The 12,347-nt window shown below is 36.1% G+C and overlaps 2 protein-coding genes and 1 non-coding gene across 3 annotated transcripts; 2 read left to right on the plus strand and 1 right to left on the minus strand.

Moving 5' to 3' along the window:
* Window positions 1-150: 150 nt before the first annotated feature.
* On the minus strand, window positions 151-2,405 carry LOC132167743 (putative pectinesterase 11). Its single transcript, XM_059578768.1, has 5 exons — window positions 2,029-2,405; window positions 1,589-1,748; window positions 1,016-1,204; window positions 678-913; window positions 151-442 (listed from the first exon to the last, which is right to left on the minus strand). The coding sequence occupies exons 1-5, from the start codon at window positions 2,271-2,273 to the stop codon at window positions 235-237; spliced, it is 1,038 nt and encodes a 345-aa protein (XP_059434751.1). The 5' UTR covers window positions 2,274-2,405; the 3' UTR covers window positions 151-234.
* A 1,171-nt stretch (window positions 2,406-3,576) lies between these two features.
* Window positions 3,577-3,664, plus strand: LOC132168338 (small nucleolar RNA U30). Its single transcript, XR_009438852.1, has one exon. It is a non-coding gene; the product is annotated as a small nucleolar RNA U30 (small nucleolar RNA).
* Window positions 3,665-5,503: 1,839 nt separating this feature from the next.
* RD2 (Adenine nucleotide alpha hydrolases-like superfamily protein) lies at window positions 5,504-9,191 on the plus strand. The gene is made up of 5 exons (XM_059599045.2): window positions 5,504-5,908; window positions 5,990-6,069; window positions 8,650-8,768; window positions 8,835-8,911; window positions 8,983-9,191. Exons 1-5 carry the CDS (start codon window positions 5,668-5,670, stop codon window positions 9,006-9,008), a joined length of 543 nt encoding a protein of 180 aa, XP_059455028.1. The 5' UTR covers window positions 5,504-5,667; the 3' UTR covers window positions 9,009-9,191.
* The last annotated feature ends 3,156 nt before the right edge of the window (window positions 9,192-12,347 follow it).

Consider the following 12,347-nt stretch of genomic DNA (forward strand, 5'->3'; position numbering starts at 1 on the left):
GAACTTTTTGATCATTTGAAGAGAAGAGGTAGCATATTCTAGAAAGATTATTCCAGATAAAAATCTCAGGTTAGGAAGAAAAACATGATAGAAGAAAGAAAGCAAGAAATTTTCGTTTGATTCATCTATTTGTAATGACAATGTCTCCATATATAGCTGTAAATTGGTACTGTGTCTCACATGAAAATATGAATATAAAAAACAATTTATGAGAAGTATTTTGTTATATATACTCTAGTTGTTTCCATTAGCATTCGCTGGGATAATGGTAGAGCCTCTCTTGAAGTGAGTTGGCGAAGGTCTAAGCCAACTTTGCCCACCAATCATGTCCTTAGTCAAGAAGGGTGCAACCTCGTCATTCGATAGACTCTTTGACCATTCAACCCTCTTCGTTCTATTGGCTCCAGGACCGTAACACTGGTACTCACCGAAGTACACAGTGCTGTTCATAAAGAAACAAACATGTTAGAATAGCTTAAGCGATAGAAAGAAGTGAATTTTCACTATGGTTATCCGATGAATTAGCCTCTTTCAATCACCTTTGACGGAAAAGGTGATTGAAAGGAGTTGATGTATCGAACACCCTCGTTACAAATTTTGATAGTTTGAGAGTGACATTGAAAGAGGCGTCGCAATTCATAGGAGGTAAATGAAGTTTTCTATATATGTATATATACCTCTGCTTGCTTCGATCTTCCCAGTCATCCCAGCCCTGTGGCACTACGGCACTGGACATGTAAGTTAGGGAAAACACCACTCTAGAGTAAGCACCCCATGGTCTTCCAAGAAGAGCAGTTCCAACACCAGTGATCTCGCAACCCATGAAGGTAAACCCAGTTTCCTCCGATGGTGAATTCCTATGTTGAGCAGTAATGGCTCCATCTGCACTGGAAAGTGAATGCAAATGGCACCTCTACATGGACACAAAAGCAAATTTAAATTGAAAGAAAGTTATATATATATATATATATGCCATCATCAGTTTTTTTCTGTGTGAGTCAAGGGAAATACTCACTTCAAATAGAGTAGCAGCATTTCCACATATGAAATCAGTGCCTCCTTCAATATAGCAGCCGCTGTAATAATGCCTGCCAGTGTCATCCAAGAGAGTATCTTGATAAGAAAGAATCCTGCAACCATAGAATGCAGCTCTGTCTCCTGCTACCCTTAGAGCAACAGCTTTGCCTGAAGTCCCAAACGTATTCTAGAAAAAAACAAATTTACACAGAAAAAATGATTACCATATATTCAGAATAAATGCGAAGTTTCATTATGTTGACTTAGGGTCTGTTTGGAATTGCGTTTGAGAGGCCTAAAAGTGCGTTTAATATTTAAAAAGTCCGTTTAAAGAAAAAAATACTTATTTGGTAAAAAAATTAAAAGTGTTTTTAAGGGTCCAAAAAACCTAAAAATGGCAAAAACGCACTTTTGGCAAAAGTTTAAAAATAAAACTTCTGCCCAAAAGCGCCTTTTGACTTAAAAGCTCTATTTCTCAAACGCAATCCTAAATGACTCCTAGACAAATATATGACTTCCCATCCCACCCAAAGACATGTAGAATATAAGGGTAGGCATATCATATATATACCTGAATTGTGAGAGATCTTGCAACAAAGTCAGAAGCAAATACGGAAAGTGTTGCAGAATCAATTATCTCCCCTGTGTCACCCCATGTTATGATGGTGTTAGAGGCCTTTGTGCCACTCAATGTTATGAAGGGCTTATCCGCAGGCACCACAACTTTTTCCCTGCTTAACCATAAGAGAAGAGTCTAGCTAGTTTCATACATATACAAACCAATAAACATAACTAAATCCAAACCGCATAACGGTTGGCTCAAGTTGTAAGTCACTTGGTCCTGGCGTCTCACGAAACATTAGGTTTCACGAGCAATAGCTCAAGCATTACACTACCCGTGTGGATCCGGAGTTCTAGTCTGGACGAAGCCCCAAATGCTCCGGTTATTAAAAAAAAAAAATCAAACAGCATATATTTCTCTCTCTCTCTTTCACACACACACACACACACCTGTATGTTGCTGGTTTAACCCAAATGAAAACCAATTCAGAGTTATTAGATGGAACTGAATCGATGGCATCTTGTATCTTTTTAAAATCTTCATTGCCCGATGGATCCACACTTATGAGAAGGGCGGTTGACGTGTCCATGACACCTGTGGCAGCAGTAGTACTACTCACAGCCATGAAAGAACCAAGCACAACCAAGAGCAGCACTGCAAAACCATTATAAATCTTCATTGCCGCTGGACCCATGTGCGCAGAGAATAAATTAAAGTTTCTATTAAGATATGATTCTGTGATGGAAATACTTGTCGAAAAATGGGTTGAACCGCCTTATTATAAACATACGAATTGTCAACATATTGGTGGCCAGCCCTGCGCCGATTTCTTACAGTTGAAGTTCAAACATGAAGATCTTCACACGTAAGCATATATATATATATAATATGACTATGTATCTAACCAACCTGCCTTAGATTGTGTTTGAGGAAGCACTTTACGTGTTGGGTTTCATAAGCACTCGGTGTTGGGCGCCATTTGAATTTCTCAAACTACGTTAAGTGAGCAGTAAACCAACCGCCGCCGGTGGCTCATATTATATTTGCTTCATTGCTGTGTCGTTTTCTTTCAGTTGCACGCATTACATGCAGAGTTTTTGTGGTACATTGCATACTATATAAAATATATTACTTATTTTGTAGCGTAAAAAGCTTCTATCTTACTCATTGCCTCATTGTTCAACTAAAGAAAGAGAGAATGATAACTTGAATAAATGATTTTCTGACATATATGGATGCTGGTGATTATGTACAGGCAAACCTAATCGACCAACTTTGCTAAGAAATCTTTATTAGGTGGAGTGCTGAACAGCCCGTATTCTGGAGTCTAAATTAAGAGCGGATATTACAACTTTTACTATAAGTTTCTTATAAATTAATGTGAGATAATTCACGTGACATATTATGTCAGTTACTAAATTTCTCCATGTGACGGTTACTACGCACATTAACCACGTAAGCTTAAGAATTTTTTGTGTTTATATTGTTTGTTAATTTTTTTATTTTTTTTTTAAAAATCAAAAGATTGAAAATAGAAATTTAGTAAATCCTAGATTATTGGTTTTAAAAATGTTTGAAAATTTACAATACTATATATATATATATAGTTAAAATTCAATAGAGGCTGATTGGCCCTTCGGCTGTTCAACGTCAATTAAACGGCCCTCTAAGTCTCTACCCAGCTTGGAGGTTATGGACAAATGGATGGACTGGACCAACGAATTAGATTGGGCCAACAAATTAGATTGGGCCAACAAATTAGATTGGGCCAACAAATTAGATTGGGCCGACAAAGAGTTGTGTACTTAGCCCATGTTAACTCTTCGAAAGGGTATTCCCGTAGTTATAGAAGGTCAATATGGCTATAAATATCAGAAAGCAAACCCTAATCCTCAATCTCGTCGGCTCCATTGCAGCTCTCTCTCCCTCTAATCTCTCTCTCTCTCTCTCTCTCACAGACGAATCGTTTGATGTCGTACGAAATATGAAGGAGAAGGTGCGATGATGATGAGTTTACAAAAAATCTCGTTAATCTGATGCTAACGTGAGGATTTTTGTCTCATCCATTCATTAAAGATTCTGAGCACCTTCTCCGTCTTTGACGCAGCGATTGATCTAAATGTCTTTTCTTTTCTTTGATTTTTTTTGATTAATGGATTATTTTGATTTTCAATGTTAGTGCTACTTTTGTGACAAAAGAAAAATATGAGCTTTCAATGTTAAGTGGAAGGCTCCAGATTAAGGTGGTACCTGTCGCATGTTCTTTGAAAATTGTTGGGGCTTTTGAGTTTTTAGGGATTTGTTTTGAAAATGGTTGTCTTTTTAATTTTCTTTATGTTTTTTGTTTGTTTATTCTAATAATGCGTTTTGATGTAATTGAAAATAGTTTTAAATGTTTTGTATTTTAGGGTTTTTTGTTAACTTTTTATTTTTTTTTTATTTTTTTATTTCAAATTTATTTCATCTGTTTCATATAAATGGGTAGAGGATCCTGTTTAATGCATGAACTACCACACTTAACCAGTTAATCAATTAACAATTAAATTTAATTGTACTAGTTATTCATGTCTATTGATTTGCTCACAACCATGGCATCATGTCAATGGTGGGTTTAGGGATTAGGCCAAGCAATATCACACTTAAACTTTTGATATGTTATTTAAAACATATTAAACACTAAATAAATGTAGTATTAAAAATTGTAAAAACATTATAAAATTGTTGAAATTCTAGCATTTTCCGATGCTCTTTGAATTGGTGACTCAATTGGATACCGGCTTAATAACATCATATATATATATATATATATATATATATATAAATATATGTTGTAGTTTAATTAACGGTTAAGATTGAATTTTTCAAAATATTTCTTTATTTTCTCTCTCTTATTAAAGCTATTAAAACTAAGTTAACTTTAAGATTCAATCTTCACCGTTGATTAAACTATAATATACATACTGTTATTAAAATAATAGCTTATAAGCTGGATCTAATTAGCATTTTACTTGCACTTTAGACTTTAGGTGTTGCTTCCCTTCACTCGGGATCAGGATCCCCTCGAATTAGAGGGGATCTCAAATCACCAATCTGGACTATTCATTTTCATCCAACAGTCTAGATTGGTCCACTAAAATAAAATAATAAACTATTATTCAGATTTAAAAAAAAAATCAAAACAAAAAAAATAAAATGGGTTTAGCACTTCGGGGGAAGGCTAGTTAGGGGTGGCTTCGAGGGCCTGTTGGGGGTAGCCCACAAGGGCCAAAAAAATAAAAAATAAAAATTAGCCCTTGGGGGTGGCCGAACCACCACCCCTAAGGGCCAAGGGGTGGCTTCGGTCACCCCAGACTAGTCCCCAGGCACACAACAGGGGTGGCCAGTCACCCCATTTCTCATCCCATTTATTTTTTATTTTTTACTATTTTTATTTGGATTTATTTTTTTAATCTAATAATAGTTTATTATTTTATTTGAGTGAATTAATTTAGATGGTTGAATGAAAATGAACGGTCTAAATTGATGATTGGAGATAATTTGAGATTCCCTCTAATTCGAGGGAATCCTGATCCCTTCACTCGATGATGAAAAAGATCAAAAAGTTGAGGATTTAATGTCAGAAATTTGAAAGATAAAATTAAGAGTTTTCATAGTTTGAAAACCTTTTCAATAACACGTGAAAGTTAGAGTGTAGAAGGTGTAATTGAAATTAACATTATATATTTTATTATATACACTAACTTAAAATATCGACCACATTTACACTAACCAGTATTATTGACAACTTTCCCGCTAGCTTCCTCTGCCATGAGGAAACTGTGAAAAGGAACAACTTTGAATTGTGCAGCCTGCAGAGGATAGAGTCAACGGACAGCGCCAAAAGAGGAGGACAACTTTATGGAATACTACACACGCAATTTCAACACGGAAGTGCTTTGCTCGCAAAAGCAACGGCCCACCTATCATTTCAAGTTTACAACTTTCTCGAACACCCCAAAAGATTTAACAAAAACAATCCGAATTCTGAAACCAAAAACAGCCACCTTGTTGTACCCAATTCTCTCTCTGGGTTTAATTATTCGTAGGCAATGGAAACGTTGGTGGAGGATCGCGAAGACTACAGCTGGAGAGATGTGACACTGCCCATTTTGATACCGATAGCGCCAGAGGCGGAGCCAGAGCTGGAAAGAGAGACAGGGGAGAGGAGGCGTGGCCGGGACATACTGATAGCCGTGGATCACGGGCCCAAAAGCAAGCACGCCTTTGATTGGGCCCTCATCCACCTCTGCAGGCTCGCCGATACCGTCCATCTTCTCCATGCTGTTTCCAGTTAGTTGATCTCTTTCTCCGATGTTAGCTTCGAGATTGTAAATTTTTCAGTCTTAATTTTTGTGGGTTTTGCTTGTTTAGGCGTGAACAACGAGGTCGTTTACCAGTCGAGCCAGGTACTTATGGAGAAGCTTGCGGTTGAGGCTTTTCAAGTTGCCATGGTGAGTCGTCTTCTTTCCTTCATTTATTTTCTGCAACTACTTTTCTAATTGAACAAAAATAGCGATCAACGATATCTATGGAAGGCTATTCTTTGGTTTACGATGAAATTTTGAATTTTTGAAGCAAGCATGTTAGAGTATTGATCAAGCCAGTAAACTTATTATTTCCTTTCAGCTTAGGTTTTTGTAAACTTATTATTTCCCTTCAGCTTAGGTTTTTTGTCTCGAGATGAGTAGTAATTTATAATGGTATCCGTGTGGACGGGGATTTGAACTCAAATCTTATCCCCCTTACCTTCTATTTTAAGTTAACAATTCCAAGTTTGAACCAACACACGAGGATTCTGGGCCACAATTGAATTATGTGATTAAATTTACTTTGGCTTGATACTTGAGGAAGATGGTTAAAATGTCGATTAAGTGATTAAATTCACTGTTTCTTATCAGCTTAGTGTTATGAGACAAGCAGTAATTTATCTAAGATACAAACAAACAAACAAAAAGTCAGAGAAAATAAACGTTCCCATTGTTTAAGGTCCATCTCATACACTCTAATTTCAGTATATCGTTGTGATAGCCATCTACCCTTAATCGTCTGGCTTTGTTAATTAAACGAGGTTCATATTTGTATGATTAAGGTCATGCGCCATCAAATTTGTTCTATTGGTTCAGCTAGGATCCCTTCTTGGCATCTTGGAAGTTGGGACTCATGGGCAAGCTACTCAAAACTCAAACTGAATGCAGTTTTTTAGTTTCAATCTAGAGGGTTTAAGTGGGACAATTGTGTTAATGTGCTCACGTATAGTCAAGAACATGTTTGGATGCTAAAAATTTGATTCTTTACATAACACTTAGCATATTAGATTTATGCATTGGCAATTACTTGATTTACCCTGAAATCCCATGTTGTTGATTATCATTGTTGTGCATATATCCTCCCTAAAATTATAATTATCTTTATTTGCTGTACAATAGATCACGATCACAGTAATTAACACAAAACAAAAATGTGCGAGAACACAAAAAATCTTTGTGATTCCCACTATGTGACGTATATTCATGGGTGGAGATAGTTAAAAATCTGCTAACCAAAGATGGAGTAAGTCACTCTAATTCCTTGCTGCTCACACCACACGCTCTAGGGCAGTAGCAAAAGAATTGGTCCTGTATATGATAGTGGAAAGTCAGCTAACCAAAAGACTAAGGTTGGTTTGGTCTTTGGTTGAGAAAAGGTGAAGCATTAAATTTAGTGCACGTGAAGGAAAGGAAAACCAATCCCTCTAAGAAAAGGTAAGGCTTATTTGTGTATAATACGGGAGTCTCGCCCCCTTTCTTATTATTAGGGAATTTAGATATAAACTCTTTAGGTCAACGCACTTTTATTAAAAACTCCCTAGGTGTTTTTTTTTTTTTTTCGGAAATTGACTCCCTGTGTCAATCGAAACTATAATAAATTCCCTACCGTCAAAAAATTTTAACAGCCGTTAGTCCACTCAAAACTCTCTGTTTTATCTTATTAAAATATTAATTTTTTATTAATTTAATTTAAAAAATTAAATCTTAAAAATAAAATAAATAAAATAAAATAAAAAAGTGAAGAGTGGCTGTAAACCACCCTTGCCCACCCTTGGGGTGGCTCGCGGCAACCCCTTTCCACCCATGGGGTGGCCGTGAGCCACCCCAGGGGTGGTTTGGGGTGGTGGAAAGGCTCGAGCCACCCCTGGCCACCCTTCACTTTTTTTTTAAAAAAAAAAATTTAATTTTTTAAATTAAATTAATAAAAAATTAATATTTTAATCAGATAAAACGGAGAGTTTTGAGTGGACTAACGGCTTTTAAAATTTTTTGATGGTAGGGAGTTTATTATAGTTTCGATTGACCAAGGGAGTCGATTTCTGAAAAAAAACACCTAGGGAGTTTTTAATGAAAGCGCGTTGACCTAAGGAGTTTATTTATAATTTTCTTCTTATTATTAAGATAGGTTGCCCCTAGTAGTCCATTCTCTCCTCAATTTCAAGCTACACATCATGATATTGATAATTGTTGAAATTTTATGTGTGATTTTCTTTGAAGCTTAAATTTATAGTTATTAGTTAATGCCTTGGTGACCTACATTCCTTGTCGCAGCTAAATGTTGCGACATGAAGTAATTCATGTGCTCAATCTAAACGTTGCAGTTTTATACATTCTTTGCTTCTATCTTCAAACAAGCTGTACACATGACTGAATTGCTCCTAATTAGAAACCACAATTCATGACTCAAGTAAGTTGGTTGTATCCAACCAATTTGTAGTTCAGCTTGTGTATAATAAGTGGGAAGTGGGAACCTTGCTTGACCACTTCTTCTATCAATTATGTAATCCCCTTTAACTTCAGTTATCACTACGCTTAACCTGCTGGGATATTCTGTTGCCAAGTAAATGTATGACCCTCCCTCCCCGGCCGCTATATATATGATAACCCCAACTTATCAGAAACTGGTTTTATAAATAAATTTGCCACACTAAAAATCTGACCATTGCCCACTGTTGGTGCTTTAAGTATTTTTATCATCAAATTTAAATGGTCTCTGTGGAATAGGTGAGGACTGTGGCTCGGATCGTGGAAGGGGATACTGGTAAGGTAATTTGCAAGGAAGCAGAAAAGTTGAAGCCTGCAGCGGTGGTCTTGGGTACCAGAGGCAGAGGCATTGTTCAAAGGTTCATTCCTCACCCCATTCCCCTCTGTCTCTTTCTTTGCTGATTTCAATGTTGTTGGGACTTCAGGGTACTGCAGGGAAGTGTGAGCGAGTATTGCTTCCGCCACTGTAAATCAGCACCTGTTATAATTGTTCCCGGGAAAGGTATAATGAAATCATTTAATTTTCCTTTTAGTGAGTATTAATTCTTAATGATTTGTATCTTGGATTGGCAGAAGCTGGAGATGAGTCGTTGATCTAGTGAATGGGCACTGAAGATAGTCGCAGGTTTTCTGTAAGTCATGGTTGTGGTATTTAATAATAGCTTGCTTGGTTGTAGATAGTCGTAGGTTTTCTGTGTGAGAAATTTAATGATTTTGTAATGAGAAAGAGCATTATTTTATAGTGTGACCAATTTATATAGTGTATTAATGTTTTATTTGAATTAGCTGTTGTTATGTAGATGCAATTTTTTGAGGTGATGGATTTGGTCTACAATATAGCAATATTCGTAGGGTATCATCCCAAAGCTCTCAAGCATGGAAATGTATGAACTTTAATTTTTGCCCTTTTTGTCACTACTACTTCTTAGTCTCCTTAACACCAACAGCTTGAAGAGCACTCTTCTAGAACCAAAGAAAATAAAAGAGCAACCCTTAAACCTCTGCCCTAGGTGGGTCAGATCAAGCTTGAACATAAATGCACTCTTGTCTAGCTTATCCTGTGCAGTAGTCTATGTTATCTTTTATTCCAGTGAAGCTTGGCCATCTAAAGCCTTGCTTGAAATTTGAAGTTTAAGATACATAGGCCAATACATATGCCCTACCTGTTAGAATTGATGAGAAAATAGTAGAACAGTAGCCTGTGAAACAAATTGGTAAAACTAAAAATATAAACCTAATGGAAACCTTGTTTTAAAAATACCCTTTGCACGCGAAGCCCGGGATATCCTGGTTATAAAAAAAAGAAAAAAAAGCCATACCCTTGAGCTTTTATCAATTATATTGCTGTTAGCACCGTGTGGTTGGTAATTCATTATTTTCTGCTATATTCTCCCTTTTTCTCTTCTCCATTATATGGATATCCATGTAATTCGAGTCATTCAGTTTATAAATTCTGCCCATATGTTGGGGGTGTTTTCCTTTTCTCATACTCCCATCCCCTCATCTCAATCGGTAGATCAAATTGGATCAGTGGATTCTCTGCTACTATAAACTACCTGTACCAGCTTTGCAGACAATGGAACTTGATTCTAGGGTTGACAATTTTTGACACGACCTGTAAACTTGACTTAAATCTAACACAAAATTAGCGGGTTAAAATTGAGAGGTATGACTTGTTTAATTAAATGTGTATGGTTATGGTTGACATATAGTTTTATAAACATGCATTAACATGACTCGAATCCAACATTTAGGGTTGACAATTTTTGACATGATTCGTGAATCTGACACAAACTCAACAAAAAATTAACGAATTAGTGTTGGAGAGTATGACCCATTTAATTAAATGAATTGGATTATGGCTGACCTTTATAGTTTTACCCATGCATTGACACAATTCAAACCTGACACGTAAACACAAATTGCCATCCTCACCCTCTCAATAGTTTGCAGAAGAATGATGATCTTCGAAATTAAAAAGTTACTATATTAGAGCCTTGGTCTGGATAATTGGCCTCATTCTTAATTATTAGTCATTTCAACTCAATTTAGAAGAAAATTTTTTCAATTCAATCTGACATATGTTCTTAGAGCATGTGATTTTTATGTGCGTTTTTAAAATGCGCGAGAATTACGTGCTTAAAATTCCTCCAACCCAAAACTTTGTCTAACAAATTAAACCAAGTATTAGCATCTAAACTTTGTAGTAGCCTCCTGAGATATTAATTGACCCAGGCTGGGCCTACGCCTGATAATGAAATCTAGGACCAAGCATGAGTCCTTGTACCTAGGCTTGGTAGGGCCTGGTTAATCTGTTTCTTGCCTAACTCAGGACCACCCTAAATATACCTTTCCTAAAATCAGCAATAGGTGAGAAATATAAATTGTAGTATTATTCTGTTATATCCCAAAGGCAATTAATTATTATTATTATTATTATTTAAAAAAAAAATGTTTTCAAAACAAAATGATTAACAAACAACTCAAAAGAATCACATAGATAAGCTTCTACTTGCCGGGGTGAAGATAGATAGGTCGGGCGAAGCGCAAAGGGGATAGATGTCAATTGAAAGTGTCGGTCTTGAAAATTCAAGTTCTTCATCCATCTTCTTGCTTGAATTAAGATAAACACAAAACAAACAAAATAAATAAATAAACACATAACATTCACAAAACACTCAAAATTATTATCACATTAACGTTACATGAAACACTTTTAAACCCAAAAATAAAAAAATACCCCCACAACACATGAAGAGAGAAACAAACAAAACCCATATCTTTCCCTGCTGATATTTAGAACCATAGAAAGATTTGATTCTTAGGGTTGCATCTATTATTTTATCGGATTCTCCTACAAGAAAGAGACACAACTTGATAGGTCACTTGCAAGGAACAAATCTTGGGGAGTGACCCTAATATACACACATTGCCAAGAGAATATTTTGTAGGTTTTTTTTTGCTTCTTTTTCTTTAAAACTCCACCTTGTGAGTGAGTGGAAGGTTGAAAAAAAAAAAAAAAAACTTAGAAGAGAAATTTTCTCACACAAAATGGACCCAAGAAAGGGAGATGACAATATCACCATCTAACAGGAACAAAGAGAATCAAAGAGATCTTGCCTATGGATGAGGCCAGCCCAGACCCACAACTCTCGCTATTACCTATGGCTTGAAAGTGAAGGAAAGCTGAGGCTCCTGTTAACTCCAAAAGCAAGAAGATGCTATGAACGTGTAGGCAACCTTTTTAGTGGTCCCTCAACCATTGCAGCAACCTAACACCGAAAGCCTCCTTTCTTGTCTAGTTACGACGTTTATATCTAATAGGCCTATACAAATTACTATGGGAGTCTCTTGCAATTTGTTCGAATTGGGCAGCCACACGGAGAATAGGTGCGGGGCTCACCTGTTCCGGGTCTTGCATATGAGTGATAATTCGTGTTTATGTGTCGGGTTCACAAGTCGTGTAAAAAATTGTCGACCTTAAATGCCACGTGTTGGATTTGGATTCCATGGAGGCATGAATATAATACTATATAGGTCGACTTTAACTTAACTCATTAAAGAGTAATCATAGACGCTATTATTGTTCTCTTGACTTGACCTAAATAACGTGTATCTTCTGGTTTTTTTTTTTTTTTTTTTTTTGAATCATAGACGAATGCAGAGCAGGTGTGAATGATGATTTGTACAACAATGGATCATACTTTTCTGAATACTACGACTTTTTCATTTTTCTTTTTTCCCTTTTATTTGGGTTCCAAGAATCCTGTTGAAACAAGATAGAGATCACAAAACACGTTTCTATTTCCAATCTTTTTTTTTTTTGGCCATTATTTTAGTCTAGGGTTAATTATCTTTAGCCCCCATCAACAATAATAACACTCAATTTCCTTAAACTACCAATCGTGAGATTGTTCAATTTAACATAAAAAAGCACA

This window comes from Corylus avellana, chromosome 2 (genome assembly GCF_965113065.1).
Source record: "Corylus avellana chromosome 2, dhCorAvel1.hap1.2, whole genome shotgun sequence".
In the NCBI taxonomy this organism is placed as follows: Eukaryota; Viridiplantae; Streptophyta; class Magnoliopsida; order Fagales; family Betulaceae; genus Corylus; species Corylus avellana.

What these genes read in the sequence shown, in the direction of transcription:
- LOC132167743 (XM_059578768.1), bottom strand. Translation starts at nt 2,273, where the DNA reads ATGGGTCCAGCGGCAATGAAGATTTATAATGGTTTTGCAGTGCTGCTC. An exon ending in CAAGATCTCTCACAATTCAG is followed by an intron (nt 1,205 to 1,588) that starts GTATATATATGA and finishes GTTTTTTTCTAG; the next exon opens with AATACGTTTGGGACTTCAGG. An exon ending in GAAGATCGAAGCAAGCAGAG is followed by an intron (nt 443 to 677) that starts GTATATATACAT and finishes CTTTATGAACAG; the next exon opens with CACTGTGTACTTCGGTGAGT.
- RD2 (XM_059599045.2), top strand. Translation starts at nt 5,668, where the DNA reads ATGGAAACGTTGGTGGAGGATCGCGAAGACTACAGCTGGAGAGATGTG. An exon ending in TCTTCTCCATGCTGTTTCCA is followed by an intron (nt 5,909 to 5,989) that starts GTTAGTTGATCT and finishes TTGCTTGTTTAG; the next exon opens with GCGTGAACAACGAGGTCGTT. An exon ending in AGGCTTTTCAAGTTGCCATG is followed by an intron (nt 6,070 to 8,649) that starts GTGAGTCGTCTT and finishes TCTGTGGAATAG; the next exon opens with GTGAGGACTGTGGCTCGGAT.